The sequence below is a fragment of the Manduca sexta genome, chromosome 3, assembly GCF_014839805.1.
Source record: "Manduca sexta isolate Smith_Timp_Sample1 chromosome 3, JHU_Msex_v1.0, whole genome shotgun sequence".
Classification (NCBI taxonomy): domain Eukaryota; kingdom Metazoa; phylum Arthropoda; class Insecta; order Lepidoptera; family Sphingidae; genus Manduca; species Manduca sexta.
This window is the reverse complement of record NC_051117.1, coordinates 2447190-2470402: the sequence shown is the minus strand read 5'-3', so window position 1 is coordinate 2470402 and position 23213 is coordinate 2447190. Positions and strand designations below refer to the sequence as shown.

General features: G+C 35.3%; 1 protein-coding gene across 13 annotated transcripts in view; it reads right to left on the bottom strand.

The window, feature by feature from the left end:
- LOC115441228 (calcium-dependent secretion activator) overlaps nucleotides 1-23213 on the bottom strand; it is a 56344-nt gene that overhangs the window by 32378 nt on the left and 753 nt on the right. For all 13 annotated transcript variants that reach the window (XM_037439694.1, XM_037439700.1, XM_037439695.1 and 10 more), the window contains exons 2-4: nucleotides 2154-2233; nucleotides 1817-1903; nucleotides 2-95 (exon numbers count right to left, since the gene is read on the bottom strand). In XM_037439694.1, the coding sequence (XP_037295591.1) occupies nucleotides 2-95; nucleotides 1817-1903; nucleotides 2154-2223 (251 nt within the window). In that variant the 5' untranslated portion in view covers nucleotides 2224-2233. The remainder of the gene's footprint in view (nucleotide 1; nucleotides 96-1816; nucleotides 1904-2153; nucleotides 2234-23213) is intronic.

Here is a 23213-nt window from a genome sequence, read left to right as displayed (position 1 = left end):
CGCATGAGGTGGTGGTGCTAGGGCTGCTTGTTCTCTCTGTCTTGTAGCTGGATGTAGAGGTGCTGCATGAGGTGCAGTTGTTAACGGACTTGCACCTTTATCAGAATATGAATAAGAATCAGATACTATTAATATGCATCGATGAGTATGATGAGGAAGAGCATATTTTTGAAGAAGTTTCTTGTGTAATAGGTAAAAACCAAAAGTGAAAGCTTCTTGTGCAATAGGAGAAAAACTAATAGCTAATTATATTTTGAATACATGGTCAGAAAATTTAATTCTGCTGGTTACATTCAATGTTTAAACTGCCGGCTTACTGCAGTATCAATTCTATAAGTAAACGCAATATTTCTCAATTCTCTAAACGAGAAGAAGACCACACTAAAATCTATCAATCATCTTTATCTGGACACGATAAAGTCGCTAAAAACAACAGCAAACAGTCAATTGAAAATGTATACTAGCGAAAGTGAGCAACCATAAATGTTTCGAAATCAAATAAAATGTGGAGTAATATTGTTAAAGTCTCTTGGCGTTCGCCAGCTTGCCTAATTGCATTGAGACTTCGTTCAAAGGGCCAATATAAGGGAAAGCGAGAACATATGTGTCGGCAAACTGCTCCACAACTTCATTCAATTACGAAGTGTACAAATAATGAGTTTATATAGAAACCGAGGAGTTTATATTTATTCTACTTTATTGATTTTTTAAACCTGCCGCGTCGGTGGTGATGCTTTATTAAGATAAAATTGTAGTGCTGAGGACTAGAGTTTGATTTTCGGGGCGGGCAAAATGATGTCGGGTTTTTCTACTCAGTATATTTTATACTCAGATATGAAAGTCACGAAAAAAACAAATATGTCATATTTTACTTTTATAAAATACGCATGGAACTGATTTCTACTCAGATTAGCCAACAGTTCGTTCTAATTTCGCTGTATTAATTTTAGTTTTATTTTCGTTCAATATCCTCAATATACTTTGACTAAATTAAATAACATATCTTCTTGTAAATAACACTTTTTATAATTGGAATAGGTTATTCAAACCGTATATGTCTTTCTTTACTGTTTACAAATATTTGACTCAGTTTTGAAAAAGTTCTGATACGTCTTCTTTTCTAATTACACCAGAATATCAGGACAATCATGTATCATACCCTCTTGATCTGAACCAAAGCAATCATAAAACGGTATTGTAAAATGAAAATAAAGCAAACAAGTGATAAATTATGATGAACGAGAGTAGACCACAGAGAAGATGGATTGCATGAGAGACACAACTGGAAAATGATAGATAGTGTAATTATGGCTGGCCCGCAAAGTAACAAAATACCCTTGGTATATTAGATTAATCACTTTAAAGACATACATTGGCATTTGTCACTTTAGGATATATTCAGAGATATAGAGATATATTTAGTCCCTAATTAAATATAAACAAATATCCTTTAAAGATCTGTCAATCACACTTAATTGAAAAGTAAGTAAATATTTTGACACACCTTTTTTAAGAATACAGTTAATTATTATAAACTTACAGTTACTTTAACTAGTAGAATCAACAGAAATAATTTATGATCAAAACATTGTGACATCGTGAAAAATATTAGTGTGCGTCCAACAGAGGCGCAAAGTGAAATTTTCAGAATGGGAACCCGACATATAAAGGTGAATGATGACTGGATTCAACATAAATGCTACATACCCAGCAGGAATTGGGTTATATACACCCTTCACCACTGGCGTCCAAGATTGTAAGTTGAAAAACATTAATTAAAAGATTGAAAAATATCAGTAATGTTAGGGACTATTACCTGGTAGACCAGCTGTTGATCCTCTGGGTAGCTCAGGTTTGCCACGGACAGACGGGCGACCACCGACCAATGCTCCAGGAGGCACGACTACGAAGGATATTGTTATTAGTGATAACATAAAAATAAATAACATACAGTTAGCCCCGAAAGGGGACTTTGTTTTATAATATGTATAGATAAATATGGAACGTTGTTACTTGTTTAGAATATTAACGTATAACGGGTAGATTAAAAAAAGTCAGTTGTGTCGCAGACCCAGTCTTATTATTTCCGCTCCGAATTAAATCACTTTTAACTCCTAGTATTTATATATACAAAATCCATATTCGAATGTTACCTGGTAATTTGGTGGGTTGCTTCTTATGTTCATCCTCACTGTCTTCTTCGGATGAGCTTGGGTCGATCATGATGCTGGCTCTGGAACAAAAAATAGTTTTTATATGGCATAGGTTTGTAAACAAATGTCACTTTTCTTTGAACGGGCACCGCAAACTGAACCCTCTTTACTTGATAGCAAGCGGAGTTAAATGCAGATGAGCTTCGACTGATGAGAGGTGGTTAATCTTCGCCATTAATACAATTGTATCGGTCTGCTTGAAAACCTGGTGTTATCGTCATCATCATCAGCCACATAAAGTCCACTACTGAACATAGGCCTCCCCTAAAGATTTCCAGACGGAAAATAGGACCTGACCTGAGCTGGTGTTAAGTGATGTCCAAATCCAAAACATAAGAACATATGTTATGAATATGCAGCCGGTTTCAAAGAGAAGGAAGAGAGGGGGAAGATACGTATTCCAGATATCAAGAGAATTGAAGTTACTCTTACTGGTTAGTTTTGTATAGAGCTGTAGGAAATTCGATGGTATCTTAATTACAATATAGACGCAAACTTAACTAGATAACCCTTTTATCAGTATGCTCGTTAAAGGACTTTTGATTTATCTCTTTCCGAGTTTAGCAAACGAATCTCTACACAATACTAATAACTACACATATCACGGGCGATCGTCAAAGGAGGTAACAACTTTCTTTAGTTATTTTTTTATATAGGGTAATCATGTGGGAAAGTAAGTACACCACTGATGGTAAATGGAGTTGGGTCTTGATAATTCGTTGATGACAGACGTTTTCCTCGCTAGTCGACACAATATATCGGCCTGTTTGATACTAGAAACTTTTGATACTTAGTTATATTTAGACTAGCGACCCGCCCCGTCTTCACACGGGTGCAATATTTCTCCACTATTTAATGGATGTTATTATACATATAAACCTTCCTCTTGAATCACTCTATCTATTAAAAAAAAACGCATCAAAATCCGTTGCGTAGTTTTAAAGATTTAAGCATACAAAGGGACAGAGAAAGCGACTTTGTTTTATACTATGTAGTGACTATAATTACTGTGACCTTTGTATATCACATCCATTGTAGTTTAGAAATAAAAAAAACAAGTAGACTGTGAAATAAACTCGATTTAAATCTTCAAAGAAACAAAGTCGGAGCCAATAGCAGCCATATCGTATTTCAATTTCAAGGAAACCCGCACTCAAGTTCGCGCAAACCCGATGAAATCACATTTCCGGTTTCCGGTGCGAATGGCGCGTTTTTCTCATCACTCAATATTACGCCGTTGAACTGTTTTATTTTATTCTTATTAAAGTATTTTGTAATGTTCATCTAGGATATAACCGTTTAGCTTATTTCCGCCTTTACGCAGTTTTAAAGTATTATTTTTGTATTTGAAAGACATTTTATTCAGTGGAAATTTTGAGTATTATAGTATTATGTTATAACCAAGCGGCGATAGCCTAATTGGGTGTGGAACGGACTGCCAAGACGAATGTCGGCAGGTTCAAATCCCAAGGGCACACACCTCTGACTTCTAAAATCATGTGTGTATTCTTTGTGAATTTATCGTTCGCTTTAACGGTGAAGGAAAACATCGTGAGGAAACCTGCACATCTGAGAAGTTCTCTATAGGAATTTCAAAGGTGTGTGAAGTCTCCCAACCCGCACTAGGCCAGCGTGGTGGACTAAGGCCTAATCCCTCTCAGTAGTAGAGGAGGCCCGTGCTCAGCAGTGGGCAAGTATATAATACAGGGCTGATATTATTATTATTATTATTATAACCAATATGATGCTTAACAATAAAACATTTACACACACATAAAAAGTAAAAACTTATTTAATTAAACAGGTTCCGAAAATACTTATCAAATAAGATACTAAAGATCTAACAATTAATGTAATATAATATTTTTAAGCGATTCTAGGATTTAGTTTTAAGCCACATTTCCCAATACAAGCATTATTTTACATTCTAATTTATGTTCGTAGCCTCGTCCTAATGGTTTTCGGATTGTGACAAATTAATTTAAAAACCTACATCCTTTATTGGTATTTGATATGATTCTGTACCAAATTTCATCGAAATCGGTTAAAAAGATTGCCGTGATATCGGCAACAGATATACAAAGTAACATTGAAATTATAATATTCTGTGATATTACTTTGAATACCTGCAAATAGACAAAGAAAAAATGAATCATAAAACAAAGGAACACAGCAAACATCAGATGATTTTCTTTTTAAAGAACAAAGATGAAATGAGGAAGCAACGACAAAGGAAGTCGATTACAACAGCCATCAGAATGGCGATCGGATTCTTGATTTATTCATAACGAGAGCGGCCCTCGACGAAATGCCGTTCCGAGAAACGGCTTGCAATAAATATTTATTATGCCAATAGTAATGATGCTGTACTTGTAGAATTTTATTATTGTATTTTGTTTGATCATATTGCAAAAAAGGTATTGCTTTTATTGTCAACGGCGCGCAATTTGGAGTAGTGTAACATGAATAACATTTGTATAGTAATTAAAAGAAAGGACCTTATGGAATAGCACATAAAACATTCCATTTTCCAAAACCTTAAACTAAAAGGCACAAAAACCAAAAGGAAATATTGCTTTCGCGTGGACAGAGTGTGAGTTCTTTTAAATGGTTGTTGAAGATCACCTGCCATCGAATAAACCTTTGGAACCATCGCTCTGTAAGTATATTAAAAAAAAAACAGTAAAATAAACAAGTAAGACACTAGAAAGAATATAATCACCACCTCCAAGAACGCAATATTATGGCCATTGTTCTTAGCTAACGGATCGGGATATGACTATTCCTTGGCCTCCAGAAAACAATCGAATACATTTAAAAATATTTTCAAAGGAAGCAAATGAAAACAGTGGTCCCTAGATGAAAGCAAATTAATTAAGAGAATACTGTTACCCTTATGAATATTTAAAAGGTCCGTAATCTTTATCTGTTTAAAATTTATTAGCAAACCTTCTGGGGATACAATTTTAGGCAATTTTAGACCCCTGTTTTTATTACATATTAATTTTCAGCATATTTTGTTATGACTATAATTTTGTTTATGGAAGGTATTTCAGTAATATTTTTATATATATTCTCAAATGATGGGACGAGCAAGCAGTTTGCTTTATGATAATCATTACAGCTGCTCCTAAACTACATATAAATAGCAGCATCAACCAAACATTGAATTTTGGTGGTGGTAGGATATATTTTGTAACCACCCGGATAGCAACCACCGCACATAAGGTATTAAAACCCACCATAGTGGCACACGAAAGTATGTCGCGTTCTGGGATTAGCCTGTGGATATCCGGTTCCAACAGGCTAACCTATAACACTCAGGACTCGGTTCCTGTTAGTGCAAGAATATTCAAAATGGATTCAGTAGCTCCAAAGATTTCCTATAAACCTAAAAATAAACACACAAAATTTTCCTAGTTATAATATTACTATAGATAAACTCTATAATTCCCAATAATTATACTAGCTACAATGTTACACAATGTTGCGTGGCGCCAGTTAAACATATTGTGATGCTATCTACCCAAATGAACTTTATATGAGGGGCCTTCTTCATGCTACACGTTCTTTTATCTATACATAATGAATGACTGAAAAAAAAGCGGTGATAGCCTAGTTGGTTGTGGAACGGACTGCCGAGGCAAATGTCCGCAGGTTCAAATCCCAAGGGCACACAGCTCTGATTTGTCTAAAAAATTATGTGTGTATTCTTTGTGAATTATCGCTTGCTGTAACGGTGAAGGAAAACATCGTGAGGAAACCTGCATACCTGAGAAGTTCTCTAAAGGAATTTCGAGGGTATGTGAAGTCTACCAATCCGCACTAGGCCAGCGTGGTGGACTAATGCCTAATCCCTCTCAGTAGTAGAGGAGGCCCGAGCCCAGCAGCCGTAAAGTATATATTACAGGGCTGATATTATATTATTATTATAATGAATGACTGAATCCCTCCTAGGCGAATTTCGGCCACGGCAGCTAATCTTAACGGAGATCACCCAGGTACGCAGGAGATGCATAGTCCATAAGTGTATGCGCAGTACATACCACTCTCCATTCCTTCACTCTCATAATCCGGTGAGACGGCAATCCAACATGAGGAGCGAGATCAGGCCCAGTACCTTACGTGCTTTCTGCGGCACGGGGATATCACACCGCCAACTGTCTAACTCCGAATAATTGTTAAGATGGAATAATCAAGTCCCAATTAATTTCGACCCGACCTGGGATTCGAACTCTGGACCTCAGCGCGAATGTTGTTATCATGCCGTTTATGCATCATAACTACGTCGCCGAGAAAGTCAAGTAAGCATGAAACGTACCGCGTCGCATTTAACACAATAGAATTTGGTATACGAATATCTTTCTAAGCTAATTTCATGAAGATAGCGTAACACTACCGTAGTACCAGTACTCAGTAGTATGAGCTATATTCTCATATAGAATAAGCACTCTGTCTAGTAATTCTACGACTTCGCACATCCATAATCATTGAAGTCTCATTCTCTCCCAGTGACCGTCCTGAGCCGTTCATAACCCGTTAGTGGGTTGCCTTCAAAATCGTCTCTCGGTATTACTACTTACTAGTGACGTTAAATCAAATAAAAAACAATATGGTACAAATATCTAAATGGGTAAGTTTAAACAACCCACCACGTCTCTAGAATCTTCGACAGTCGACGCAGCATTAAAAGGTTACGTAAATCCTCACAGATTTTGGCAGAACTGTACGCAGTTCAGTATTTTATTACAGTTCTCATACTATGACCTTCCAAACTAGATAACAAGGGCAACGATCCGTTATATAACCGCACCGGGATACGAAAACAAGGATATTCTGGAAAAACATCTCACTTCCTTATGAGACCGTATTGCGAACATCAGTAAAGTTAGGAATATTTTTCTTGATATTAATATAATTCTTTCGGGAATTTTACTATTTTTATACCTTAGTAGCTTTTGTCGACTTTTTGATTTAGTGACAGCGTATAACCGAAGTTCGGGAGATCGTATTTTATGTGGGGTGGTTGTATTTCTATTCTTCATTTTTTTAGAAATAATATCTTGGATTTATGACCCATAAAATCCCTTTAAACCTTTTGGTAAATAAAAACAAAGCGCATTAGCGAAACCCTATAAAACGAGAATAGGAATGGGAATACAAAGATTATTTCACACGAGCTTCATGAATAATTCAGTAACGATTTATGAGTTATGAAAATCGTGCTTGTAACAGAGAAACAGCGTATGGTTGATAATGCTGTCTTATAGGGAAACTAGGTGTTGTTCGCGTCTTCGCCCACATGAAAAGCCTTGCTCTACAAAAGTACCTTTTTTATTTGAGCATGACAAAGTGACAACACTGCCTCTGGTGGTAAGTGGAGTGGGGTCCAATAGAACATCGACTGACAAGAGATGATTACCCCTCGGCAGTCGACGCAATTATGCCGGCCTTTTGCTTTTAAAAACTATCGGAGGACAGCGCCATCAATTAAAAACTCATATTAAAAATCGCATTATTTCCCACAGAAGCTAATTACCGGGATAAAAAGCCTATGTGTTAATTTAAAACATGGGCTATCTGTCTAGCAAATTTCATCCAAATACATTTAACTGTTTCTACATTTACTTCTAACAATCATACAAATATATTCACAAATAGTCGCATTTAAAATATTAGTAAGAAGTAATATATAAACAAATACGGTCAGAGAAATGGTATTAATAATAACGAATTTGATTACTCTGTCCATCAATAGAGATTTACTCAGGGTTATCTTATAGATTTAAATTTTTTGTTGAACTAGATTTTAATTGTGGTATCTCAAGACCGATTTTTAATGTACTTAAAAAGAATATATTACGGGCACATCAGAGTAAAATTTACATTATAGAAAATATAGCAGAGGACGCATTTTTGTTTGTTTGATTGAAAACAGTAATCTCTGATGCATTTCTGAAAATTATTAATTAATTTACTAACATATACCTACACTATTGCTAATAAAGTAGATAAACTAACAAACGCAGGTCGAGTTAAATAAAAGCTGGTTGTTAATAATATTGTAGAAGACGATAAAAATATATTGATTACGAAGTTCTACATAGAAGTTAAAGAAATAATTATTAAAGTTATGAGAAAAGAAAAACCAAACTTGAAACAAGTTAGTGAAACAGTTGAGCAATTGTGTATTGCTGATGTCGAAAATTCGAAGAAATCCTACAAATGATCAACGGAAAAACTATTTCGAAAGTTGAAAACTTAGGTAACGGGTACTGAACGGTAGGAAACAATTTTGTAAAATAAATTGCGAAATACTTTGTAGATTTAGAAAGTTAGCGTCAATTTCGAAAACAAATAAGATTAAAATTATAGTATCTTAAATATAATGGACACATTGCATAAAATCAGACAAAAAGAATATTTTAAATGCTTTTGGATAACAATTTTGGCAATATGAAAGACATTGTGACAAAATAAAGATACTTAAACATTTACTGTACCAAAAGCATCAAACCCAAACATCAAAGACCAACATACAATTCCCGTAAATTCTCAAAGAAACCATAGAACAAGTCTAATCTAACCTCGACGAAGGGAACATTTTACAACGCTAACAGATGTTCTTAGGGGCTTTTAACCTAATTTCCTTGTAATACATAAAACACATAAGTTTTAACATAAATTATAATGTTCTTGAATAAGATTTACGACGGCGTACAATTAGTTAAAACCACATTATGCAGGAGGATTTGAAGTTATAGCTTTGTCGTGACCGGCAAGTGACGTGGAAATAGGTCAGAACTACACAATCACTTTGAATAACTGTTTACTTTTTAAATTAATACTAAACTGTCTCGAAAATAGTTAAATTTTAAAACATAAAATAAAAGCTGTTTATGAAACCCCAAGTATCATAAACTAACAAACATAAAACCTCTAAATCGAAGTCACAAACACCTAAAAGCATAAACAACTAAATAAATTGCGACACTCATTTCCTGAAACACGAAACGACTAACAATTTCTTGGTCATTAAAATGTCCTTTCACGACGACAGTAAATAATGCATTATGGTTTGAGTAACCCGTTTCTTCAGAGTAAAAATAGAATTAGCAACTCAAGTAAAAGCGTTGATAATTTCCTAAACAGATGTCACCTAAATAAAACCCATAAAATTATGACCAGTAATTCTCGCACGAAAATATTGCGCAAGAACTTCCAGATGCGATAACACTAGCGGCAATATTTTAAGGCACACGCGAGTCACCGCAAGTAGTACAAGCTCAAACATTTGTAAAAGTCAGCTTGCTATAACTGTTTACAGGGTAAAAACCACTTATGAAAACTACATTTGCAAGGTTTCTTGTTGATCTAAACCTCGTGTAAGCGGTGCCACAAAAACGTCATCATTTTGGTTAAGTGACTGTAACTGTCAATAAAGTAACTAGCCGTGAGCATTGCCAAGTTTCACTTGAACAAATCTTAACTGATGCTTTGACCTAAATACGAGTTTGGCATCCACTTCCGATGTGGCTTCGACTTTTACGTCTACAGGATCTTGGCAAGAGTCCGCAGAAGTTAGTTTAACGTGAAATCAATGTTAGCGTCTTATTTTGTTGAAGTTATATGCTGGGTTATACCATATTAGGTATCCTGTGGCTGTACAGCATTAGATGTTCCAATAATTGTATGAAGAGTGAGTGAATCGCTTGATGATAAGGTGCGCTTGACTTTATAAGAACATAACTCTTATTACCTTGTAATCATAGTTAGGAATAAGTACCAAATGGTACATAGTTATTAGGGCTTATTGTTCAGTACTATACGTATACTGAAACGCTCCACCAACGCAAAACGCTTGCTTTCATGAAATGAGAAACCCTGATTGCGCCGGATCGTGCTATAAATGAACGCGTTTCAGCATGGCTGCCATTAAATTCCTTCCCAGTGCTGTAATTTTTCTTTTTACCGTCTGGTGCGAGCTTCTATACATGTGGCGTTGCTTGATCCAACATTAGGACCTCGTCTGGTAATGCCTGCACCCCTTTAGGATCTGCGCTCTGTGCCTGGGCACTGCTGACACCACTCTACTTATGGTACTGCTCCGCCCTATCTTTCTATTTGATTAATTTTATAGGTAAGACTGATTAGTGCTCTCAGACTCACCGAGCTTCTCTGCTCGGTGTCATTGCGTGCTCACGAGCTTAGGTTATAGTTTCGTATGCGAGCGGCGATAGCCTAGTTGGGTGTGGAACGGCTGCCGAGACGAATGTCCGCAGGTTCAAATCCCAAGGGCACACACCTCTGACTTTTTTAAAAAATCATGTATGTATTCTTTGTGAATTTATCGTTCGCTTTAACGGTGAAGGAAAACATCGTGAGGAAACCTGCACATCCGAGAAGTTCTCTATAGGAATTTCGAAAGTGTGTGAAGTCTACCAACCCGCACTAGGCCAGCGTGGTGGACTAAGGCCTAATCCCTCTCAATAGTAGATGAGGCCCGTGCTCAGTAGTGGGCAAGTATATAATACAGGGCTGATATTATTATTATTATTATTATTATGCGAGTGTGGAATAGTCTCCATCTCTTCCAAAAGGTTCATTTTGCTGTAGCAAGGTATAAAGTGTTAGTACACAATGTACTACGATACGACCTTGTGACTTCCGTTTACTCCACTATTCAAAACACGCGTAGTTGATAAGGATTAATGTTTGTTTAAAATAAACCAGTTTTTCATTATCAGACATGACTGCATTCACATTTTGCAAGTATGTAGGGCTAAAAGTTTTTTTAATTACTTCACGGTCTAATCCATTAGTAGGCTTGGGAATTGATAAACGAAATTAAATTAATTAATATTTTTTCTTGTAATAATACTGGCTTTAAAATAGCAAGTGTATATTATACACTCTATTGTTGTATAAAATACTCTAGTGTTGGTATTTTAAAGTCTTCTTTCTTTCCAGTGAAAATTGCTTTCTGAACTAGTACAATAAAAACTGTCATAAATAATTGAATATCGTCTTCAATGCGTCGTGTTAAATGTACCTACTATTAAAAAATATATATTAAACAGGGTTGGTGCTGTAGGAATTTGATAAAATAAGTACTAGGTGTTGTTTGCGGCTTCGGCACATGAAGAGCCTTTCCTACAAGTTTATAATTCACTGTTGCGATCTATAGCGCCATCTCTGAAATAAGTAGCCACGGTAGTACATAGCCTATAAGAAGAAGTCTATGTGTGAATCCAAGTATATGGTATATTTTCTTACGTAGTATATTATTTAATGTATGGTATATTTGTGTTTCAAATTTCATACAAATTCGTCCAGCTGTTTGAGTTTACTTCTAAAAAACATCCAAACATTTTAACAAACTTTCGTATATAATATTAGTAAGGGTAAAGCAAGATATTTTACTTGTTTGTTCTCTCAAGCAGAAACCCTGTTTTTATATTCATTGTTTGTTTAAAATCTGTCTTAATTATAAAAATATAATTATGAAGGTACAACAAAGGCACACGCTAATCTATTTTCAGTTCACTATAAAGTTTTCAGGTTGTATCCAAATATTCGGAACTATACCAAGCCTACGCACCTCACCTTTATGTGTTCTGTTATAACATATTTGACCTTTAAAGGTCTCATCTTTTGAACCGTAATTATCCTTATCTATTTAAGGCTGTTAACAAGTAAATTTCACTTCAAAAGGGCTAAGATTTACTGTAAAGAAGTTCTTTTACGCTTTTATTAATACTTATATAAATAAACAGTAATTCATAGTAGCTATTGATTACTTAACAAAGACAAATGGTAAAAATAATTTTGTAATTTTCGCTGTTCGACACTATAACATTTTAATATCAAATTAAGTAGGTAAAACTTAATCATCGACTCATGTCTTGAATATAAAGATCCAATGCACATTGTGCTAATAAGTGAAACTACATACTCGTCTTTGTTTCTGCTAACATTCTGGCAAAAATCATCCATGAATAATGAATATTTTCACAAAAAATCAAATATTTAATTTAAATTTTTTAATAATTTTGTAGGTGCGAATATGGCTATGCATGAATGAATTTCTGACTGTAAATGTGATGTCGCCGCTGCGACGAATTTAGAGTAGTAGTAGTGGCATTAAGGCGCGTAAAAATTAAAAAATACTTATTAATAAGATAAGTATATAGTTTTAAGTATCGCAATGTCAAAATGACCCTGTATACTAATAAAAAAGCGAAAATTAAATGTAGTTGTTTGATTGTTCCTTTGAAGTAAACACCGAAACTCCCGAATAGATTTGGAAAATAATTAGACAAAAAGGTAACCGTATCTTTTAACTTACGGGCATTTCACCACAGAAAAGAACAGTGGTAGATATACCAAGAAATGTCTCCCACGTAGACGAAGCCACAAGCAAAACCTAATTCACAAACCTCCTTATAAACCCGGTAGCGTCGCCCCACGAGTCTCCACGTCGGAGACAGAGCTACCCATTTATCGCTTCACTTCACGCAATCCATACTAACAACGATATGTAATTCAATTTCTTTTCATCCTCTATATTCCTTTAATTGGTTTAGTCTCGTTTATTTTCACATTCTAAAGTTATTTCATCCGTGTAGAGTTAAATTTAAATTGAACTTTTATTATATGCCTATAGCAAAGTGACCCTACTGAACTTGATGGTCACTGGTGTGGGGTCCAATGAAATGTTGACTGAGGAGAGATAATTACTCCTCAGCAGTTGACACAATTATGCCGGCCTGTTGCAATCGGGTATACGCAGGTTGATCCCGAAATGCGACACATTTACGAGAGCTATTATGACGTGTTATAACACTGTCACTATCCGGGCGAATATAAAAAATATCCTACCAAAAAGTTTATACCCGTCGTATCTATTTTCAGTTGATTATTAAATGTTTCATTTCTTTAAATTATAACCTTTCCTTGAGTATAGTCGGCAAAGGTACCCAATCAATAACTAATCCTTCTTCATTTTCGATCCTTTGCTTGATAAAAATACAAAATATTCGAAAAACGACACCAACATTTTCAGATGTGCGTCATTTATATCAGAAAATGTACCAAGGAAATAAAAATTCTTCATAATATTAACGATAAAAACGCAATGGAACCTATGAATTATATCTAATAGGGTAATTTATAAAAAAAATTATAATAATTTATTAATTTAATAAAAAATAGGGTACTCGATAAAATTTTCTAATTTCTCTTTTCTCAGAATACGACATAATTGAAATAACATAAAGTTTTATTACAAAACTCATTTCAATATACAAACCTTCAACAGAAACGTGGTCGCTATTTCACGTTACAAAACCCTACGGGATCAGTTCCAAAAACAATCAAATTATACGGGATTTGGAAAGAGACGCCATTTCTTGAAGGGAAGTAACAAACCGGGGAAACGAAATGTTTTGTACTTTTTATTTGGATTGCAGAGTTCGGTTGGGCTTAGGAAATAGACTAGATTTATTGTATACTAGCTTTTGCTCGCGGCTTCGCCCGCATGAAGGAGTTTTCCGGGATAAAAGTCCCACTATATATTTTCCCGGGATAGTAGCCTATAACCTTCCCAGGGTCTTATACTACAAATCAACTATAATACAAATATTGCTTTCTTATACCACGTCTTATGTTCCGTGGGAACGGGATAAAAAGTATCCTATGTCCGTCTCCTGGTTCTAAGCTACCTCTCCACCAATTTTCAACCAAATCCGTTCATCCGTTCTTGAGTTATAAATAGTGTAACTAACACCACTTTCTTTTATATATATATAGATATCGCACTCTTAATAAAATAATGACCTATTCCAAAATTGGTAATTTGTGGGAATCGTCTAAAAACTAATTTCTGTTTGTGACCTTTTTTTTCATGCTACAGGTTTCATTTTTAACCTATCTTTAATAAGTTCAATTTACAGCAACTTAAAAAAGATCGCAAACAGAAATTATTTTTTTGACAATTCCCGCAAATTAACAATTTTGTAATAGGTCATTATTTTATTAAGAGTGCGTTATGTATCCTGATTTTTGTTAAACTAATGAAAAATTTTATAAAGTAAGAAACCGCCTAAACTGAGAGAATTTGCGGGAGTTACTGAAGCAAATAATTGCACACGTATATACCAGAGAATTTAAGTATGTATTGCTTTTAAATAGATATTTTTAAATCTCTAATATTGTTACCAACACGAAAACCTAAAATTGTAATATAGTTTTTACTAAAACAGTGGAATAGGGGTAGTAAAACATCAAAAGAGTGGGGGGAGGGGATCGAAACAATGATTACGTGATATGTAATTAATTATTTTTCAAACAATGGATTAATATGTACCAATAAAAGTAATTTTGCAGCATTACATCAATGGTAATTCTTATGGTGAAAAATACTAACATGTTTACGTAAAACTTGAATAGTCTCATGGATGTGGCTAGAGGAGGGGTAGAGAACTTGTTTATGCGAAGTTAATAATAACATTTCAGGACTAATCTATTTACACATACATATTTACCCTCTCCGGTAATGTCGGATCGCCGTTTCGCCGGACTACGAGAGTGACGGAACGGACAGTGCACCTTTGTTTTACGCACACACTTGTACACTATAATATCTCCTAAGTACTTGGGTGATCTCCTGGGTCAAGATTGGCTGTTGTGGCCGAAATTTGGTTAGGAAGGAATAAAAATCATTACACATATGAACAGGGCGCTAAACCAATCGAGGTCTATTCATACAGTGCCTAAAATTGGCTAGAACTCTACATTTAGTTCGTACTAGGAGCAAGTTTCCACCGTCCCACAAGCTTCTGCACACAAACCCTTTCAAAGCGACATTCCCTCCCCCTTTCTCCCCCCTTCCTCCCCAGACTCTAGTATTTCAAACGTAATTAGCCTCGTCAAGTAGCGGTCTGGTTAATTCAAAGTAATTTAGCACTTAATAGCACATTATTAGGGATCGTTTTTCCGTGAAAGCGTTGAAGTGGGCTCCCTCAGGAAATCACGACGATGGCACCAATTAGACGGAGTGGTTTATAGAAAAAAATGTAGAAGGGGTTGTATGAATGATTGTAGGTAAATTAATTGAGGATTGTCCAAATTTCTATGAACAGAAGTTTGTTTTTTATATCTAAAAGTATTCGTAAAAGTTGATTCACGAAACTGACTAGTACGGTTGAACTGATATCCTACATTGATATTTAAAGTCTTACCCACAAAAGCAAAATAACTAATTTCGTCTTTATGTTATTCAACATAAGATACTATACGATCGATCTGATGTTCCGTGACCTTAGCACGAATGTTATTTAATGTATAGATGCTACATCCGAAAACCTTAATTAAAAGATATCGATTAACCCCCTTATTCATAGACGTTTTTTATCTAAGGACGGAGCATTGCTGTGATAACAAGTCTGTTTCTCACTTTTGTTTATCTGACAGTTTGCTGTTTGTTCAGCTTTGTTTATCTGACAGCCAACTAGATTTAAGTTGTATCTCAATATTAGCCAATCAAAAAGGCCCTATGTCTATACACTGCGAAGGCTGCCATGCCGTCAGCACTGTGAAACAGACTTGTTATCACAGCAATGCTCCGTCTTTAGATAAATAACATCTATGAATAAGGGGGTTAATAAATAAAATAATGCCAATTCAATTAATACTCAAATAAAGATCAAATTGTAACAGTAATTAGATCAAATACAAAATTTATTAGTAGTATACTATTTGTCCTCCAAACTGGACTAAAACAGTGCTTCCATAATACTACTGGTTGAACACAAAAGTTGGAAATAACTCCGGTATTACCTATGCGAAAGGACTGTCGCATAAGTAAGACTTTATTCCAGGCCCATAATGAACAATAGGCTACCACCAATACACACCATTTCCCAAACTATGGATCGCGTCTATGTCCCATGGGCCCTGACAAATAGGATACATCGGCCGGACCAAGGCCCGACGGCTAATGACGGTTAAAAGTAACTTATGTTGATTCTGAAGCTACCATGATAAATATATTGCAACTTCTTTTCTCATTTAAACAGTCCGTGATTCATTAAGTTAGATTTATTCATGATGTTGTCATGACAGATAAGTGAAGAATTTTGAAGGTTTTGTGAGGCGGTCGCAATGCAATTAACTTTAGAATCTACTAGCTTAATAGATAGAAGACCTGGTATCCTAAGTTTCATTTCAACTAATACCGGCTTTAAAAACTATTTCCCATCAAAATCCACACGTATGTGACCTCCCAACGCTCATTAAACGCCATAGGTATATCTACGACTAAATAACTCCTAGAAAATTAAGCCGTAGCTGCGTGGAACAAAAGCAAATGCTCGTTACCGCGCGGTTCCACGAGTATTAAACATTTTGCGCTAAAACAGCAGTCGTCTGAAATGAAACTGTTATACGAAAGGCTGAAACTTTAAATGGAGGCTGACTAGGGTTGGCAGTTGGCACGTTTGACGCTCGTTATTATTTTAATATGGTGTGGTGTGACATAAATGTTGGCTGAGGGACAGTGCGTCCTTCATAGGTAGAACCATTCTGGCCTATGTTAGCGTAATTCGAGGGGTTAAAGCCTAATTGAGCGTCATTTTTTGGGACATTGAGGTTCATACTCTTTTACTGGTGGTAGGATTTTATATCCACCTGGATAGCGACCACCATACACAAGGTGATAGTGGCGACGTGAGTGTTGCGTTCCAGAATCATCCCGTGTACATCCCGTTCCAACATGCCGGCATAATTCTGTCGAGACGGAATCATCTTTCGTTTTCAACATTCTAGTACACCCCACTTTACCTACTATCTCACAGTGAGGTATCTTGGCCGTGCACGTGAAACAAAATTACATAATCAGCAAATTTTTCTCTGATTTTGAACCTAGCAAAAAATTTCAAATAAAATGTCGTTTAAGTCAATTTGTCTTCAACTGATTTTACTATATCCTCAGAAACACGACCCACTGGCGCTCTGCTACAAAATATATTGTCTAATCATTTATAGACATTAACTGCATCTAGGTTACCTAAGCGATATAAGATAATATAATAATCTCAGTTAATAATTACCAGGCGTGGCTCATAAGACTATTTGACAGGCGACAACTCAAATTCTGTTCCAAGATAAATCTGGGTATCCACGCCTAAATATGCTTCGCTTAGTAAATTAAATTTTCTGAACCCTAAACATCTCTTTGCCTGATCCTTATTCGCCTCCCTTAAGCCAATAGCGCATTCAAGTCTCCTGATATTGCGCGTACAGATCACGTGACCTACTTACTGACTGCCTCAATACAAAACGGGCATGACGAAGCCGTATCAACCCTATCTATCACACACACATTAAACAATAGACTGTTCAAAGCAAGTAATGCTATCATTAAAGCCGTATTCTAAAATTCAATTTGTTATAAATTGTTTGTATTAACGTGTTCTGGCAACCCTATTACCTAGTGCTCACTAGTTCTCTTGATTGAGCACTTATTATTCTCAAGTTGGCAGTAATTACTTACATTTTGGAAATGGGATTCGTACATTAATCCTATAAACTACGTTTGGTTGTTTTGTTTATAAAATGATATATTAACATTTAAAGGTACATTAGAAGTTATGGCATTCTTAAAATTTATTATCTAATATTAAATTTATTATCTAATATTAAATTTTAATGTTTAACAATAAGTAGATTAGTTTACTAATTCAGGTCCCGGTATTGCGAAACTTGGAAAAGAAGGTTATAACATCGATTAAACTGCACTGGAATGATACTATTTTCTGGAATAAAAGTAAGCAACAGCCCTTTTATGTACACACCATATAATACCAAAATTATTAAATTGGTTCGACATTTGTTTACATTTATTTACCAAACCAAAACAATTACCTAATTATAATTTAAAATTACACCATACCTAATAATGTTTCATCAATTCCAGAACAAATAAACAGCGTTCTATTCCGCCATCAAGGAACTTATAAATTGGCAACGTTGCGGCCTTAGTTGCCAGATCTAAAAATAAAATTACCACTAAATGAATACTTGAAACCCTGTTAAATGTGCAAAGGGCCCTCGACGTGGCCATGGGCATAATTTTATAGATGAAATTAATCTTAACGTTGTTACTATATGGACTCTATGGCTATATGAAATTTTTAGATGGTATAAGTTTTTCATACAACTAATGAAGGATTTGCATATTTTAAACGCGTTAAATGTATTCAGGACGATAAATCCCCAAATTTTGTATAAATTTACATTCACTGTTTTAATTAGTATAATTTTGTACGTAGTTTTGATATACATATTGTACTTGGAATTTTAGTTTAGTCTAATAGTCTCTCTATTCTCTTCAGGTTTTCTAATAATACAATTAAATATTTACTATTCTAGAACAATGATAATAGAGGACGTGGTGAAAAACTCTGTGCCTTTCATCTGAATTGCATTTCACGCAATTGTTTTTTGTACAGGCACGGCTATTTGAACCTACTGCATCTGATGGTAAGTTGAGTGGGGTCTAAAAGAATGTCGGCTGACGAGAAATGATTACCCTTCGGCAGTCGGCACAATTATGCCAGCTCGTTGTTGAAATAGTACGTGATTGGCTAAGATATATCTGATCTTAAGTACAATCTTCAGAATTCATTTTTTTTATTGCTTTGAGTGACGAGACGAGCTTGCAGTTCGCCTGATGGTAAGCATAACCCATAAATAGTAGAAACACCATTTAACACCTTGAATTTCAAAGTATTGATCGGTATTCCACTGCGCTCGCCATCCTGAGACATGAGATGTTAAGTCTTATTATGTCCAGTAGTAACACTGGCTACAGTATCCTTCAAACCGGAACACAACAGTGATTATTGCACTGCGCTTGGCAGAAATAGACATTGCAGTGGTACCTACCCAAGACTGTCACATATGAGAGACGTACTACCAGTGCTAGTAGCTGCTAGTAGTAGGATATTATAAATACGGTTTATTTTTAATCAAAGAGCGACCAGAAATGAAGCCTTTTTTTTATTTTGCAATATAAAACTTTTAATACTATTTACTAAGATGTAAAATGAAGATACGATTCAGACGCAGACTTTATAAAACTCCGAAGCCAACTTTCGTAGTTTTAAAAGCGATTTAAAAGACCTTCCATTCCCCACCGCAACGCTTTTAGCTTTTATTTTTAAATCTAGACTGTAGAAAACTTTAGATTATACAGTATTTGCTATCTCTTACTTCAAAGTACTGTGCATTAACTAGCCCCAAAGACACTAAATTATATAGTTAGTTATAGACCGGAAATCGGGGCCGAATTTTTGATCCAAAAGTTACTGCCAATTGGTAATAAGTCGCTGTCTTATTTGAAATGTCGGTATGACAAAATATCACAGCGTCTTTAAATAATAAAACAAAAATAATATATTTACATTAAATATGCAAAAAATATGCAATTGGTAATGATCCATAAAATGGGATAAATATGAAATATTTTGTATTAATGTTTTGCTATTTCACGGTAAATTGAATAACCATCGCATGTGCGCAAATTTTTTTGTATGACAGTCTTCCCAATGTCCGCTGACCGCTCTATATAATCTTAGAACTTTTTGACTAATGCTGAATCAACAATGTAAACAAATATTTACTATTTATAAATTACTAGCTCGTGCTCGCGGATTCACTCACGTTTATTTATTTATATTTACCGGTCAAAAAGTAGCCTAAGTCCTTTCCTGAGTCTCAAATTATATTCATACTAAATTTCATCGAAATCGGTTTAATGGTCCAGCCACGGAAGTGCAACAGACAGACATCCGAATTTCAATAGATAAGATGGTTGGAAGCTTGCACAAGCCTGGGTTGGTATTACTAATTACACATGTATATAAATCGGAACCCAAAAGAACGGCGGCCAGACTTCAAGACACTGTGTACTAATTTTGCGCAGATCGGACCTACAGTAAATTTTTAAAATTTCGTATAATTGAAAACTTGTAAGGTAATTTTTCCTGACGACCGACACCTTAATCCACCCTGTAACCATGAAGGCTGTAAAGTCTTCGAAACATCGGGAGAAAAGTTTTATATACAACAATACTAATAAAATCCGTATAATACTTTTTATTTCGATTAAAAAAGAGAATTTAAAGAGCAGTTGCGACCTTTAAATTCACAGAAGAAATGGAGAAAAATAATTAAGATTACATACATATGTATATAGTATCACGCCTCTATTTTATAGCGGTAGACAGAGATTATGGATTGCCAGTTTGCACGATTCTAACATACTTCTCTCGCTTCCTACACCCTCATCAATCAAAATCTAATTGATTCTACTTTAGAATCAATTTAAATATAATACTCTTCATAGCGAAGGCGGCTGAAAAGAAAACAATTTGTGAAAAATCCAATAAAGGATTTCATAATAAACAATGTCAAAAATGTGTACTGGGAATTGTGTGCCTGAAAATATTTACTAAAGGTTAAAGGTCTCAAAATTAGTTTTCGCGAAAATCTCGTAACAGTTTTGTTCAATTTAGATCGTAATAAATGTATTTCTGAATTCTGAACATAATATTTTCTAGAAAGTTATGTAATATGGTAGAGAAAGCGTCTATCATTAAGTATTTTAGCACTAGGTTTTGTTTTCGACGCCGCCCTTACGGAGTCTTTGGAGAATGAAAATTTGACGACAGCGTACAAATCATGAAAAATATTATTGTTACAAGATTCCTTTCACATCATAGTTCGGAACACGTTCGGAAAGTTGGTGCCGTGGTTGTTCTACCTACCCCTTTGAGGATAACGGTGATGTTCGTTCAAGATTTAAATAACAAATCATAAAAATTCATCACGCGAAATTAATTCCATACCATATAGATTAAGGGTGATATCCATTGCCCTATTTTGAGTCATTCTTCCGGGGTGATAATTCTGCGTTAAATTTCAACGAACCCAAGGTCAGGCGTTACATTAGATGACACGACGAAAATGCAATGTTTTTTCAAGTCACGGTCGTTTACAATCCAAGGTCCCAAAATGCGAAGACCTTCGTATTTATTAGCGATACATCGATGCCATGAGCGAAATTCGATTTTATCTATACGTTGCTAAGTAACCGAACGCCAATAGCTATCATGGGTAGATAGGGTATATTTTAGTATCGATTTCATATTTGACTTGCTCTGAACTCTTTACAGATAAATGGAGAGGGAAGAGTACCTTTTGAATGGTTTTATTCTTTATACATGGCGATAATACAGTTGATGGATTGCTTCGATGGCGTAGTTACGGTAACACTGCACTAAGGTCTCCGGTTCGACCCTGGATCGGGCAAAGTGATATTAAGTTTTTCTACTTAGTAGATATCAGCCCGGAGTCTGAAATTAGTTCCCGATGTGGCGTTAGGCTTGCTCCCTATCACATAATGACACAGAATAGGGTGCCAGGAGGCGCCTCTGCCTACCCTTTCGAGGATGTGGGTGTGCACCTGATGAAGTCGAGTAGGGTCCAGATATGTTGACAGATATTTATTCCTCACCAGTAATCAATTGAGCTGGTCTATACGTAACTGGATATACACAGACTGATCCTAGAACGTAACCTACCACTATGACGGATTTTACATCTTGCATATGTTGGTCGCTATTTGGAATACAAATATCCTAAAATCAGCAATTGAGTGCTGAGTGTGATTGCCTATAAGGTCACTGGCATAATAAGACTTAGAATATGGTTTAGTTTTGTCTGTGGAAAGTAGAGGGTATCAACGTACTACGCTTGGGCTGAATTACAATGGTCCCTAAATTCGTATGGGGCGAACATATTTCCAAATAGGTCAGAAAATATCATCAACTAAAATAATCTATACAATAATATTATAAAACAGAATCCCCCGTCATCTGTCTGCCTGTCTGAACGCGATAATTCAAAAACCACCCTTCGGATTTTGATGAAATTTGGTATGAAGATAGTTTGAGACCCTGGGAACGAAGAGTTCTTTCCCGGGAAAACATATAGCGCGTCTTTTATCCCGGAAAAAGTCTTTCACGCGGCTGGAGCCGCAGGCAAAAGCTAGTAATATATATTTTTGGAAACGAGAAATTCTCACAATTTTTTTGACATGGTTCGCAGACTATGTATCTGCCTACGCTGTTCCTAATGACGTGAGAAATGTGATTTCAAACCAGCAATCTATTCTGATTTCACATTACAATCAATGTAATATTACAATAACACAGATACGTAACAGAATTCTTAACGAAAAATTTTACGTCAGTTATCTTGTTTTTGTTTGTTTAATATTTTCAATCTCTCTACACCCCGTGGGTCATATTCTACCTAATTTATGGTTCATTACCCATTAAAAAATATATATAATAAAACTAAACCAAAACTTTATACTATTTAGAGAATTGGAGATCGCCTTGGTTTAAAGGCAGGCAAGGATGAGGACTAAAAGGTTCAAAGTTCGAATCCCAGGTTGGGCAACACCAAGTTTTTCTTACACAATTATCCCCAAAGGCATGTCAGGCCTAAAATCTGAGCCAAAAATTACTCCGGCTTATTTGAAAAAGAGATGCTTTAAGTCTATCTTTCAGTGGGGTTAATGGAGACGGAAGGATAAATTTATACTTCGAACCACGATCGACGGCTTAAAGACCTAAGGGATTAAGTTATTGTTCTCAAGCTGAGTTGTCAAATTATCGCGATATTCGACTTTACATAAACCCGGTTAATGCTATAAGTTATTAATGAAAATAGAAGTGTCTCTGGTCACATCACAAAGGTTCGCGTTTACTAAATGAACATCCCATTTTATGTAATTCCTTTTAAAGAAATATTACCTACATCAAAAACACACGCAAAATTTTAGTTAATTGTTCAGTAAGGGACTTACGAAATTATAGCAATAATTTGAAGTTTAGGGTAGATACTGAAAATGAAATTAAGCAGTTTAAA